This window comes from Elgaria multicarinata, chromosome 21, assembly GCF_023053635.1.
Source record: "Elgaria multicarinata webbii isolate HBS135686 ecotype San Diego chromosome 21, rElgMul1.1.pri, whole genome shotgun sequence".
Classification (NCBI taxonomy): domain Eukaryota; kingdom Metazoa; phylum Chordata; class Lepidosauria; order Squamata; family Anguidae; genus Elgaria; species Elgaria multicarinata.
Window position 1 is genome coordinate 4,257,343 of NC_086191.1, and position 14,901 is coordinate 4,272,243.

Consider the following 14,901-nt stretch of genomic DNA (forward strand, 5'->3'; position numbering starts at 1 on the left):
AAACTTAGCGTTGTTAAATGCTGTTAAAATGCCTGGGAGAAGAGAAAAGTCTTGACCTGGCGCTGAAAAGATAACGTTGGCGCCAGGCGAGCCTCATCGGGAAGATCATTCCACAGTTGGGGGGCCACCACTGAGAAGGCCCTCTCCCTTGTTGCCATCCTCCGAGCTTCCCTCATAGTAGGTACTCGGAGGAGGACCTTAGATGTTGAGCACAGTGTACGGGTAGGTTCATGTCGGTTCTAAAACTGCCAGTGGGCAAATAAGTTGCTTTCGCACCAAACCCGGCCACCCTTCCGGCTGGTCCACTTCCTGCCCAGAAAGGCGACCAAGAAATCTTTTCAATAAAATAAATACTGGAGCTGATGGGCAGCCAGCCACCCAGGGCTTCGGAGAGGTTTGTTCCCCTGTCCCATGTCGCGATGCCGGGAATCGAACCCGGGACCTTCCGGTTCCGAGCTGCTCCCAAAACTTGTGTGTTGCTCCAGGCGGACAGCACCCGGGACCTTTCCGTACGTCCTGCGTCTGGAGCTCGGAGGAGTTGTGCGAAGGATTAGTGATGAATAGGTAGGCGTTGTGTTTTTTGTATCGAGACACTTGAATCTCGGTGACCCGCTCCTTCGTGAATATGTCCAGGGGCAGAGGAGCGTCAGCGACAGACGGGCAGCTGAAACTTGCTCTCAGCATTATTCCCGAGTGGGTTGTGTTTTGGTTTTATGACCGTGCGAATGGCAATAATGTAAAACGATATGCAGAGTTTGACACGGGGGTGGGGAACCTCCGAATTCCATTCCGGAGAAGGGCTCGGGGGCCGCATTCCTGCGGTGGGCGGGGCCAAAGGGGGCGGAGCCTAGAATCCCAGGACGTTTGACTTTCCTGCTCTTGCTGCCGGTAGCTAAAACTTAAGAGAGGCATTTTAACACTTTATAGAGTGGGCAGAAAGCGCCAAAAGTTCCGTAGGAAAGGGGAACGCAAGAAGGTTGGATTGGGACCCCGAGGTAGGGTAGGTTCTGCTCCGCCCAGGACCTGAGGTTCTATACCCCTCCGGTGTAACAAAAGCAGTCGTATTTATGAGAAATAAAACAAAATAATCAATTTGGACTAATCAAAAGCTAGTGAAGTTGAAGTGCAACTTGGATTTTATTTTTTACATTCTGGCACGTTGGCCTTCCTCAAATACATCTGGGTGTGTTTGACTACAGATCCCATTTTCCCCAGCCTGCGTGGCCATCGGCTCGTCTTGCACAGGACGCGGCCATTCTCTGCCTTTGTAACGTGCCGCTCCGTCCTCCGCAGCGGCCTGGCGTGTTTTTTTTTAACGCAATGCATCGTGGGAAATCCACGGGCCGCCTCTGCTCTTCTCAGCCGCAAAGCGTGGCTACGGGGCCGTGATAAAGCGCTCGGCGGCGCGTGCTGGATGAATGGGTGACTTATTTTTTGCCTCCGGAGGACCGACGCAAATGCCGCCAGGCGATTCCGTCAGAGACGTCTAGCGCACATCTTTGAGCTGAAGTTTCCCGTCTTTGCTCTCTCTTTCCTTCCTTCGCCCCAGATTTTCGTAACCGTTCCCTGCAGCCCGTGTGACCACAGAACGAGAAAAGAGGAACTGCTGAGGAATGTGGAGAAAGCTGTGTTTGCACGCTGGTTTTCTGGGGATCAGATGGTGGGGGGTTGACTGAAATCTCTACGGCACCTGGAAGGCCAGGCCTGGGCGGTGTCAGACCTGAGCTGGGGAGGAGGCTTCCCCCAGGGATCTAGAGGCAGGCTAACCCTGTCTTTGGGATAGGGAGCTGGGTTTCTGCAGAATTTGAGAGATCTCCCTCTTAGAAGTGTCCAGATGTGTAGCAACTGCTTTCCAGATGCTTTCAGAGTGCTGGAATTCATTGTCATTCCTTTTTCAAAGTTTTCTCTTTTTTCTGTTCTGGAAGGATAACGTTTGACTGATTTTTTATATATATATCCTTCAGTTTCACAGCTTCCCGAAGCAATTTTCAACTGATATTGCAAAACAAGGGTATTAATACCTTTCAGGGCATCCCCCCTCCCCAATTCTCAAAGGGTTGAAATCGCTTTCCCAAGGGTTTAAGCTACGCCACGCGGGTATTTTGGCCCCGTCCACCGCTCAGATCTGCGGCGAGGGCTTCGAGGGCGTCTCTGGAATTGAATGTGGCCCTTGGACTCCAAAGAGGTTTCAAGACTTTCAAAAATGTACAGAACAAAACTTCACGACAAAATTGTAACTCAAATCGCAGGACCGCAAAAGCGCAAGTGTAAGGTTACGACGGTCCGGTGCATGTTCTGTGTGGTTTGGGACTCCGATCCTGGGATTTTTTTTTATTTTAAGAACATACGAACATAAGCAGAGCCCTGCTGGATCAGACCGAGGGTCCATCTAGTACAGCACTCAGTGGCCAACCAGCTGTCAGTCAGGGACCCACAAGCAGGACACGGTGCAACAGCACCCTCCCACCCATGTTCCCCAGCAACTGGTGCACACAAGCTCACTGCCTCGAATACTGGAGATACGTAGCACACAACCATCAGGGCTAGTAGCCATGGATAGCCTTCTCCTCCAGGAATTTATCCAACCCCCTTTTAAAGCCATCCAAATTGGTGGCCATCATTATATCTTGTGGCAGTGAGTTCCATAATTTAACTCTGCGCTGTGTGAAGAAGTACTTCCTTTTATTTGTCTTGGATCTCCCACCCATCAGCTTCATGGGGTTTCTATGAATCTGACCTGACTGCCTTTTTCCAAATCAGGTAGATTCTGCAGAGTTATGGACCGGTTTTTCACTATTCTGGGGGAGGGCAGCAGCGAGATTTACGTTAAGAACATCAGAAGAGCCCTGATGCTGGATCAGACCAAGGGTCCATCTAGTCCAGCACTCTGTTCACACAGTGGCCATGCAGCCATCGGCCAGGGATGAACAAGCAAGACATGGTGCAACAGCACCCTCCCGCCCATGTTCCCCAGCAACTTTTAAAAATCAAGTCTGGGACTTTTAGAAGCCCTTTTATAGCTGGCCACACGGCTTGTTTATCCAGCTCAGTATTGTCTGTTCTGACTTACAGCAACTCTCTGCTGTCTCAACCCGAGAGAAGAATTTTCTATTGCCGGTGCCTGCTTTTAACTCGAGACAGAGTCCCAGCTTTTTACAAACAACTTCCTAGCCCTTATGGTGGTGAAGGAATGCTTCAAGGCATGTGGGAGAAGGCCTGGTGAAACCAAAGGGGTGGAGGCATTTATCAGAATGGCCGGGGGGGGGGGGGGGGGGAGGCAGGAACCTTTCCCGCTAGCAGAAGCAGGCTAGATCGTCTAGATCACGCAAGGACAAGGCAAAGTTTTCGTTGTTCGCCCAGGCTGAGGAACCGGCCTCTCTTAGTACAGAAACACTCTGGCCCCTAAGGATGGCGGGAAGACCGGCTGGACATCAGGAAAAACTTCCTGACTTTTAGAGCAGTCTGACAACGGAACCAGTTACCTAGGGAGGTGGTGGGCTCTCCCACACTCAAGGCCTTCAAGAGGCAGCTGGACAAACATCTGTCAGGGATGCTTTAGGGTGGATTCCTGCATTGAGCAGGGGGTTGGAGTCGATGGCCTTGTAGGCCCCTTCCAACTCTGCTATTCTATGATTCTATGATTCTGTATGTTCAAATGCCCACTGTCTGTCTCCCACGCAGCAAAGATGGCGGAACGCCGGAGAGACCCGTGATGATCCACCGGGCGGTACTTGGCTCCGTTGAAAGGATGATGGCTGTGCTGGCTGAGAACTACGGTGGGAAGTGGTGAGTGGATTTTGGGCCTTGCTTTGGATCCGTTGAGAAGGACAGCACACCTGGCTAAGGGGCTGGAGCAGCTCCCATGGGAAGAAAGGCTTCCTTAGGGATGGCGCAGGCTCAGCGATTTCTTGCCGGCTCGGCTCCCTGGACTGGGGTACGCGGGCGGCTGCACTTACACAACTGTCATTGTCTTATGAGATGTTATAAACCACCCAGAGACCTTGGGCTATTGGGCAGTATCGTAGTAGTAGTAGTAGTAGTAGTAATAATAATAATAATGATGTTGATGACGACAAGACAATACTCTGCAACCGACCAGACGTAACAGTTATAGACAAAACAGAAAAGCACACTTACCTCATTGACATAGCAATACCTAATGACAAAAATGTTATGGAAAAGAGAGAAAAATATACACCAAATAATAATAAGGAGAGCTACTGCAACCTTTTTAGGAGGGGAAAAGCCATGCAAAAGTTGGGAAACCACAGAATGATCAGCGGTTGAGGGGAACTGGGCCATCCAGAGTGTGATTTTGATGTTGGCTTTCAAAGCGGCCAGTCTTGAAAGAGAAAAACTACGCAACAGTGGGGGACAATGATCATCTCCAGAAAGCAGCGGCTAAGTGGGCTTGGCATGCCGGTCAATTGACCACCAGTTATTTGACCACGTTGACCTTGGACCATGGCCTTGCCGCCTCATTAGCTCAGCTCCTTTTAAAAAACTGATTTAGGGCGCAATCCGGGGCAAGTTTAGACAGAAAAAGAAAACCCTACAACTCGCTGCAATCCCCAGCCAGCCACGCAGTGGGACTTTTCTTTTTCCTGTCTAAACACAGATTGTGCCTTCCTTCTTTTTTAATAGTTGCTTTGGGTTTGCTTCATTTCTGCTTTTTTTTTTTAAAAAAAAAATCAATTTAAAATGCTTTTTGCAATTGTAATCTGACCCCAGCGTTCCAGGATCAAAGCCGCACTGAAGAATTCAGCTGCCTGGTTCCTGTTTTTTTCATAAAGACCTTTGCTTAACGTTGTTAAATCTTCGAACGGTGACTCGTTCGTGTCTTTTTTTAAGGCAGCTAATTGTGACAATAACAATTGCATCATTTTGCTTTTATGATCAGCCGGTTGATGATTCATCTGCCTTTCTCGGTGTTGCAGTTCGGCTGCGATTTTACAATGTTTGAATGTTTACGTTGAGTGGATCGTTTGACGGCAGGCAACCGCTCCTTCGCCCCCAACCCTAAGGGCTAAGCTTGCGTCCCTCCTGAGGAGAGAGCTACCCTGTCCGGTGTTCCTTGGGAAAGGGAAAGACTTTTGGAGTTTTAGAAGGGTTTGGAGGCGATGAAGATGCTTTGACTGTAGGAATGAAGAAAGTTGCCCTATAATGTCAACACTGGCTGGCAGCAATGTCCTTTTCTCTACAAATAAAGATACTAGTCCTCATGGTCCTGAATGGTTTAAACAGGGACATCAGAAGCTGCCTTATACTGAGTGAACATAAGAACGTAAGAAGAGCCCTGCTGGGTCAGACCCTAGGTCCATCTAGCCCAGCACTCTGATCACACAGGGGCCAACCAGCTCTTGACCAGCGATCAACAAAGCAGGACATGGTACAACAGCACCCCCCGCCCATTTTCCCCAGCAACTGGTGCGCACAGGCTTACTGCCTTTGATTCTGGAGGTAACGCGTAGCCACCAGGGCTAGTAGCCGTTGATAGCCTTCTCTCTGAATTCATCCAACCCCCTTTTAAAGCCATTCAAATTGGTGGCCGTTACCACATCTCGTGGCAGTGAATTCCATAGTTGAACTATGTGCTGCGTGATGAAGCCCTTCCTCTTAGCAGTCCTGGATCTCGCACACATCAGCTTCCTGGGATGACCCCGGATTCTAGCATTATGGGAGAGGGGTAAAAATGTCTCCCTATCCACGTTCTCCGCACCAGGCATCATTTTGTACACTTCTAGCATGTCAGCCTTCTTTTTTCCAAGCTAAACAATCCCATCTTCCCTCCTAGGGGAGATGCTCCAGCCCCTGGATCGTTTGAGTGCCCTTTGTTCATTTAGCCCAATAGTGTGGGCACTGATTGGCAGCAATTGCTCTCTAGGGTTACAGGCCAGACCTTTTCCTGCCCTACCTGGAGATGCCAGGGATCAAACCTCAGACCTTCTGCACGCAACGCCGGGGGTTTAGCACGGAGCTACAGCCTCTGTAGCTACGTGCAAAGTTTTTTGGGGGGTGGATCACCCCAGGAACTGCAGGAGGAGAAGCAAGACCTGAGCTGTATTGAGGGTGTTCTGGAAGTCTAGAAGTCTAGCTTCCAAATAACGTGAGGTACTGGTTCCTCTCTATTCGGCCCTGGTTAGGCCTCATCTAGAGTATTGCGTCCAGTTCTGGGCTCCACAATTCAAGAAGGACGCAGACAAGCTGGAGCGTGTTCAGAGGAGGGCAACCAGGATGATCAGGGGTCTGGAAACAAAGCCCTATGAAGAGAGACTGAAAGAACTGGGCCTGTTTAGCCTGGAGAAGAGAAGATGGAGGGGAGACATGAGAGCACTCCTCAAACACTTGAAAGGTTGTCACACAGAGGAGGGCCAGGATCTCTTCTCGATCCTCCCAGAGTGCAGGACATGGAATAATGGGCTCAAGTGACAGGAAGCCAGTTTCCAGCTGGACATCAGGAAAAGCTTCCTCATTGTTAGAACAGTACGACAATGAAACCAGTTACCTAGGGAGGTTGTGGGCTCTCCCACACTAGAGGCCTTCAAGAGGCAGCTGGACAAGCATCTGTCAGGGATGCTTTAGGGTGGATTCCTGCATTGAGCAGGGGGTTGGACTCGATGGCCTCAGAGGCCCCTTCCAACTCTACTATTCTATGATTCTATGGATTGTATCCGGTGGGTTCTACCCAAATGTTAGTCTAATTCTAGCCTCATTCTTTGCAAAGGGTCTATTCTAACTGGGACCAACGTTGCTTCCATTGCAGGCCCTTCTGGCTGTCCCCGTTCCAAATCATGGTGATCCCAGTTAGCCCAGATGTGGAGGGCTACGCTCATGAGGTGAGATCGATGAAGCGCTAATGATATTTGGAGTGGTTCTGACTGCCTTCTTGTCGCACACAGCCCTTTGGGCGTGCATGCTGAAGTTTGGCAGGGGCACAGAAGGAGTGGAGGAGGTGGTCCTAGACACACAACTCCGCTCCCTGAAGATTTCAGCTCATTAAAAGAAAAATTCTTGTCCTCATGGATGAAAAATGCTGCGCTGAAATCTCGCAACCCGAGTGAATTTTCCCAACAGATGTGGAAAGAGCTTGAGTGCTCTGGAGTAGAGAAGACTGAGGGGAGTTATGATAGCACTCTCTTCAAGTCCTTGGAAGGTTGTCACATAGAGGAGGGCCAGGGTCTCTTCTCGATCCTCCCAGAGTGCAGGACATGGAATAACAGGCTCAAGTTACGGGTAGCCAGATTCCCATTGGACATCAGGAAAAAATTCCTGACAGTTAGAGCAGTATGACAAAACATCAGGAAAAACTTCCTGACTGTTAGAGCAGTACGACAATGGAGGCAATTATCTAGGGAGGTCATGGGCTCTCCCACACGAGAGGCCTTCAAGAGGCAGCTGGACAACCATCTGTCAGGGATGCTTTAAGGGGGAATTCCTGCACTGAGCAGGGGGGTGGACTTGATGGCCTTATAGGCCCCTTCTAACTCTACTGTTCTATGATTCATGTTGATAGTTTCCCATCTACGCCCCTAGTACAATGATGCCAAAGTGTTTTTGTGTTTTGTTCTTAGTTTAGTAAATTTATGCAAGGTGACGGAATTCATGCTCGTTGGGATAATTTGCATCATTCGGGTTGTTTCGGTGAGAATCCTTGATTGCCTTGGCAAAGAATTTTAATGTGTGCTTACACTTTTATATTGATTTTAAAAAACAGTTTAGTAGGGTACATGGTCCCCCCAGCCCCAAGCATCCTGGGGCTAGTTGCTTCTAGCAGTGGTTGCAGTAGTCTGAAGCCCCTCTGTTCGTGTTTCAGGTCCACCGGTTCTTCTGCCAGACGGGGTTCATGACGGACGTCAACGTTGATTCGGGGTCGACCCTCAACCGCAAAATCCGGAACGCCCAGCTGGCCCAGTACAACTTCCAGTTTGGTAAGGTGGCGTCGTACAGCGGATGATCAGGCAGACAGCTGAGGTGCCTTCTGTTGAATCAGTATCTTCTGGTCTACAGCCGCTAGCAGTAGGTCTTCACGTATTCAAACAAGGGGCCCTTTTCCCAGCCCTACTTGAAGAAGCTGGGAATTGAATCTGGAGCCTCCCGTATGAAACGTGCCTCTTCTCCATCCTCCCAGAGTGCAGGACATGGAATCATGGGCTCAAGTGACAGGAAGCCAGATTCTGGCTGGACATCAGGAAAAACGTCCTGACTGTTAGAGCAGTACGACAGTGGAACAAATTACCCGGGGAGGTACAACAAAACATCAGGAAAACTTCCTGACGGAGAAAACAATTTCCTATCCCCTGCCCCACAACTAAACCTGGGACGTTCTTCATGCAACGTCTATTCTCCACCGAGCTGCAGTTGTAGATCATGAGCTGAATAAGAGCCAAAAGTGTGATGCGGCTGCAAAAAAATAAAATAAAATGCTATTTTGGGGCTGCATTAATAGAAGCATAGCTTCCAAATAGTGTGAGGTCCTGGTTCCTCTCTCTTCGGCCCTGGTTAGGCCTCATCGAGAGTATTGCGTCCAGTTCTGGGCTCCACAATTCAAGAAGGACGCAGACAAGCTGGAGTGTGTTCAGAGTAGGGCAACCAGGATGATCAGGGGTCTGGAAACAAAGCCCTATGAAGAGAGACTGAAAGAACTGGGCATGTTTAGCCTGGAGAAGAGAAGATGGAGGGGAGACATGAGAGCACTCTCTTCAAGGACTTGAAAGGTGTCCTCCCAGAGTGTAGGACATGGAATAATGGGCTCCAGTTACAGAAAGCCAGATTCCGGCTGGACATCAGGAAAAACTTCCTGATGGTTAGAGCAGTATGACAACAGAACCAGTGACCTAGGGAGGTGGTGGGCTCTCCCGCACTAGAGGCCTTCAAGAGGCAGCTGGACAACCCTCTGTCAGGGATGCTTTAGGGTGGATTCCTGCATTGAGCTGGGGGTTGGACTCGATGGCCTCAGAGGCCCCTTCCAACTCTGCTATTCTATGAATCTGTGATGTCAGCCCGTTGTTTCATGTGGCTCATTGTTACCTGAACTAAATTAAAACAAGTTCCTGGCCCTGACGGTTTCGAACGCATGCTGGAAAGGGGCTTTATTATTGGCCCAGCCTGGTTTTCTGTCCTCCATGAAGGCCCGTAATCCTTCTCTCTCTCTCTCATTTCCGCCCTAGTGGTCGGCCAGAAGGAGATGGCCAACCGCACCGTCAACATCCGCAGCCGTGACACCGGCCAGCACGGCCAGTGGGATTTGCACAAGGCCCTGCACAGGCTCCGGGAACTCCGGGACGCTCGGGTCGGAAACGCCGAGGAGCTCTTCTGAGGCCGTCGCGTGCCCCTCGCTGGCCGGGGAACCGGAGGTGTGCGTGCAAGAACGGTTCAGTGAGCCAAAGAAGGGGCGATCCTTTCCCTGTGGACATTGGGGCGCAGGAGAGAAATGCTTATGGTTTCCTGCCTGTCTCGTACCTCGTGGCATCTCAAGCTGCTAGTCCTCACCAACTGCATCTCGGCCAAGAAGCAGCTGCAATAACTGGGAGGCCGGGCCCTCCTGTGAGACAGGAGTCTTGTTTGTCCGGCTTCTGACCCCTCTGCAGGCCAGAACCTGTCCTGACTCGGCACCAAAACCCTGAATACTTTGCTGGCCTTCGGGGGTCATTGGTGGAGCGGTATGTACGGCAACGACTAGGCCAGCTCTTGACACAGAGGCAGGAGGGGACCTCGCTTCTCAGGAACGGATCTTCATGGAAACGTGTCCTTGGCGGGAGGCCCGGCTTTTCCAGGTGGTTTGTCTACCTGCCTTTCGCGGTCACCGTCTGGTCCGCAGGGGCCTGTAATTAAAATACTTCTTCCTCGAGTAATTGCAGCATGTGCTCCGTGACTGATGGCTTGGCGTTCACAGGCTCTGCGTTCCCTCCGGGCTATTTGGCGGGGGCGAGGTCAAGGTCAGGGTAAACAGGTTGGGGGTTTTGATTTTTTTTTTTTCCCCCTTGTGGATGCTTACGGCGTGCCTGAAACTGCTACCTTGGGGGTATTCTTGGGTCGGTTGCTATGTGTGTAAATGGCTCAAGTGATAGAGCAACCTGTCCATTGAAAACTGCATAGGTTGGAAAGAGAGACTCTGTGTGTGTGTGTGTGTGAGATAGAATCATAGAATCATAGAATAGCAGAGTTGGAAAGGGCCTACAAGGCCATCGAGTCCAACCCCCTGCTCAATGCAGGAATCCACCCTAAAGCATCCCTGACAGATGGTTGTCCGGCTGCCTCTTGAAGGCCTCTAGTGTGGGAGAGCCCACAACCTCCCTAGGTCATGGGTTCCATTGTCATACTGCTCTAACAGGAAGTTTTTCCTGATGTGCAGCCAGAATCTGGCTTCCTTTAACTTGAGCCCGTTATTCCGTATCCCCTACACACACACAATGAGCCAAAAACTACTCATACCCCCCCTGGTTTATCAAATGCAAATAATCCTCTGTAAGGGAGGGGTGAGTAATTACTGGAGGGGCTTGCTGAGCAGCAGGCCTGTCCGCCCGTGTTCTCAACAAGCACGGCGAAGCCTTTTAAAGCTTATTTATTTGTTTAAAATTTTGGGTCGTTTTTGCTTTTTATCCCGCTCTACAGCCAAAAGGGCTCCTGGATGCGGCTTACGTACTTCCCATCAAACCAAACGGTCCCTGCCCCCGCAGGCTTACAATCTAAAAAGACACGGCACACGAGGAAAAAGGGATGGGGAGGGCAGAGGGGAAAAAAGTGAAGCAGCCGGACAGCTTACACGGCTGTCAGAAAGGATGGGAGGCAATCGTGGAGGACCAGCCGCTACCGACCCGCTCTGAGTTTTGGTGGCTAAATTCAGCATCCCCTGCTCAGAGGTGGTGTCCATTGGGGCGTCTGGCTAGCCACTGGGAAACAGGATTGCGGACTGGACGAAGCGCGGTCTGAGGTCGCTCCTCACGGGAGCATATTTCTTAAGGGCGACAGGTGACACAGAGCCAAGTCTGACTCAGTTTGTCTTTGAACGGATAAATAACTCTTTTTAGTTGTGCTCTCTGTCATTTTCTCCTTTTTTTTAGCTCTTCAGAATTACTTCCTGTGTTGAACAGGGCCGGGGTGCCGGGGGCATTCTTTCAGCTCAAATAACCTGTTCAGGACAGCCGCGGCGTTGCTCACGGGTGAGGTGTTGCCTCAAAACGTGGAGTTTTCGTGGGCCAGGTCGTGAAGGCTTGTGGCCCTGTTGCCGCCGAGGAAGAAGGACTTTGGCCACATGTCCCAGCATGCATCGCTTCCCTATACTCTCAACGCTGTGCCGTGGGGCGCAGGGATAAAACGGATGCAGGTTGGTAGTTGAAGGATCATAGAATCATAGAATAGCAGAGTTGGAAGGGGCCTACAAGGCCATTGAGTCCAACCCCCTGCTCAATGCAGGAATCCACCCTAAAGCATCCCTGTCCAACTGCCCCTTGAAGGCCTCTAGTGTGGGAGAGCCCACAACCTCACCAGGCAACTGATTCCATTGTCGTACTGCTCTAACAGTCAGGAAGTTTTTCCTGATGTCCAGCTGGAATCTGGCTTCCTGTAACTTGAGCCCGTTATTCTGTGTCCTGCACTATGGGAGGATCGAGAAGAGATCCTGGCCCTCCTCTGTGTGAGAACCTTTTAAGTATTTGAAGAGTGCTCTCATGTCTCCCCTCAATCTTCTCTTCTCCAGGCTAAACATGCCCAGTTCTTTCAGTTTCTCTTCATAGGGCTTTGTTTCCAGACCCCTGATCATCCTGGTTGCCCTCCTCTGAACACGCTCCAGCTTGTCTGCGTCCTTCTTGAATTGTGGCGCCCAGAACTGGACGCAATACTCTAGATGAGGCCTAACCAGGGCCGAATAGAGAGGAACCAGCACCTCACGTGATTTGGAAGCTATACTTCTATTAATGCAGCCCAAAATAGCATTTGCCTTTCTTGCAGCCATATCACACTGCTGGCTCCTGTTCAGCTTGCGATCTACACATTGGAGCGTCTTTATTTGAAAAGAGCATCCGGCCGAAAGTTTTTATTTATCTATTGCATTTCTGTACCCTGGGCGGTTCACGAAAATTAAAGCCATTCAAAGTATAAAACAAACAGTATAAAACCATCATATAAAATACAATATATCAACCAGGATAAAATCAGCAGCAGTTCGGAAATACAAATTGAAAACAGCAAAGTTAAAATTCATTTACTGACTGTTAAAAAAAATACTGAGAGAATAAAAAGTTACGCTTTGGGGACATGCAAAGCTGTCTTTAGAACAAGTGAGAACTGGATTTTTATTTTCGCTATTTAAAACATTTCTTAGCCACCTTTAAAAGGCAAAAGCCCTCCCAACGCGGCTTATAAACAGACATAAAACAGTATAAACATTAAGAGCAATAAAAACATAGGCAGTAAAATTTCAGTTAAAAACAATAAAAGCTGACAATTAAAACAAGAAGGGCAGTGGCAGCAAAACAGTATTCATTCATGAGAAGGCCATAGTAAAAGAAAATGTTTTTTTCATAGAATCATAGATTAGCAGAGTTGGAAGGTGCCTACAAGGCCATCAAGTCCAACCCCCTGCTCAATGCAGGAATCCACCCTAAAGCATCCCTGACAGATGGTTGTTCAGCTGCCTCTTGAAGGCCTCTAGTGTAGGAGAGCCCACAACCTCCCTAGGTAACTGATTCCATTGTCGTACTGCTCTAACAGTCAGGAAGTTTTTCCTGATGTCCAGCCGGAATCTGGCTTCCTTTAACTTGAGCCCATTATTCCGTGTCCTGCACTCTGGGAGGATCGAGAAGAGATCCTGGCCCTCCTCTGTGTGACAACCTTTTTAAGTATTTGAAGAGTGCTCTCATGTCTCCCCTCAATCTTCTCTTCTCCAGCCGGAATCTGGCTTCCTGTCACTTGAGCCCTTTATTCCGTGTCCTGCACTCTGGGACAGCCTTAAAAGCCTGTAAGGATGGCACATGGTGGACCACCGGTGGGAGTTCTTTCCGCAGGCTTGGGGCCGCTGCTGAGAAGGCCCTGTCCCACCTAATTTCTCTCAGTGGTGGGCAGGTGAGAAGGGTCTCTCTTTTGGATCTTAAAGTGCAGGCAAGCTGAAACAGGTGAATGCATTGCTTCAAGTAACTACGTCCGGAACCGTTTAGGCCTTTAAACTATGAGTTGGACTCCTGGGACAGTGGTTCTTTCTAGTTTGGCCAAATGGCTAAGACAAAGCGCTCAGAACTGGAAGCTGGAAAAATCCGGTACCCGTCCAAGCTGCACACAGGGATGTTTAAACTCAACATAATGATCCCTACATCTCTTTAAAGCAGCCTTCCTCAACCTGGGGCGCTCCAGATGTGTTGGACTACAACTCCCAGCTGGCTGGGGCATTCTGGGAGATGCAGTCCAACACATCTGGAGTGCCCCAGGTTGAGGAAGGCTGCTTTAAAACTTGGTTTGGTTCACTCCCATCTCCGTTTGCAACCTGTTTTCCTTTAAAGGGGAAAATGTGCATTTTCAACAGGAAAAGGGCACGCTTCCTTGCACATTTTTCAAAGGTTGTGTGCTTCCCCCACCCTCATTGACTAAAGTGTGAATATGGGCCTGTTCAGACGACACGCTAAGCTATGGTTAAGCCGCTAATGCTTTTGCAGCCAATGGTTCGTGAGCGTGTTTAAAACATGGTTATGTAACCACCATGGTCAGGAATGGTTCACACCACACGCTAAGCTATCACGTTTAGCTCAAAATGTTTAACAGTGTGGCTTAGCGTATTTCTCTGAACGGGTTCAATGCATATTTTTCGGAAAATGTTCATTTCAAAGCTTATTTTTTTAAAAAAACACAGTTTTTTAATGTGATTGCAAGTTTGGAAATATGCGAACATTTTTCAAATAAATGTGCTACCTCTCATGTTCACGTTGGGGGTAAATTCAGATGATTTGTGTGTTTGAATAAAATTCTTTGTACATGCCTAGTTCTGGATGCTTTGGAGACTTTGGAATGTTAATTTCACACCTGAGAGCGGCAAAAATTAGTTTTAAATAGGAGCAAAACCTTGGATATAGCACCTGCGTTTTATTTATTTTATCCTTATTTTATTACATTTTTATACTGCCGCTAGCTGAGGCACTCTGGGGAGTTCACAAAGATAGTTATATAAGGAAGGCCTCAGATTCATAGAATACTAGAGTTGGAAGGGGCTCATAAGGCCATCGAGTCCAACCCCCTGCTCAATGCAGGAATCCACCCTAAAGTGTCCCTGACAGATGGTTGTCCAGCTGCCTCTTGAAGGCCTCTAGTGTGGGAGAGACCACGACCTCCCTAGGTAACTGGTTCCATTGTCGTACTGCTCTAACAGTCAGGAGGTTTTTCCTGATCATAGAATAGCAGAGTTGGAAGGGGCCTCTAAGGTCATTTAGTCCAACCCCCTGCTCAATGCAGGAATCCACCCTACAGCATCCCTGACAGAGGGTTGTCCAGCTGCCTCTTGAAGGCCTCTAGTGTGGGAGAGCCCACAACCTCCCCAGGTAACCGGTTCCATTGTACTGCTCTAACAGTGAGAAAGTTTTTCCTGATGTCCAGCTCATAGCGCTTATGATAGAAAAGGATCTCAGGATGGAAAGATTCTTGCCGGCAGTATCAAAAGTCTCCCAGTGTTAACTATCAATTTAAAAAACCCATTAAGAACCCACGTTCCTAATGCTGGATTGGATGAAGCAAGGACAGGGTGCATCTGGGCATGGGCAGAACGCCTTTCGCTCGCTTTTGAGTAACTGCATCCACCTCGTCCTTCCGGCATTCCAGATCTTAACAAGTGTTGGCGTTGACAAAGCCCTACGCGCCGTTTCTTTTGTCGAAAGAAACGCTCCCTTTTGATTTCGAGCCAGATAGTGAGGGGGAAATATGAAA

General features: G+C 49.3%; 1 protein-coding gene across 1 annotated transcript in view; it reads left to right on the forward strand.

Annotated features, from left to right (window-relative positions):
• The window catches only part of TARS2 (threonyl-tRNA synthetase 2, mitochondrial), a 38,263-nt gene extending 28,412 nt beyond the window's left edge, over positions 1-9,851 (forward strand). The window contains exons 15-18 of the mRNA XM_063145719.1: positions 3,682-3,786; positions 6,764-6,836; positions 7,814-7,928; positions 9,168-9,851. Of these exons, the coding sequence (XP_063001789.1) occupies positions 3,682-3,786; positions 6,764-6,836; positions 7,814-7,928; positions 9,168-9,316 (442 nt within the window). The 3' untranslated portion in view covers positions 9,317-9,851. The remainder of the gene's footprint in view (positions 1-3,681; positions 3,787-6,763; positions 6,837-7,813; positions 7,929-9,167) is intronic.
• Positions 9,852-14,901: the final 5,050 nt, after the last annotated feature.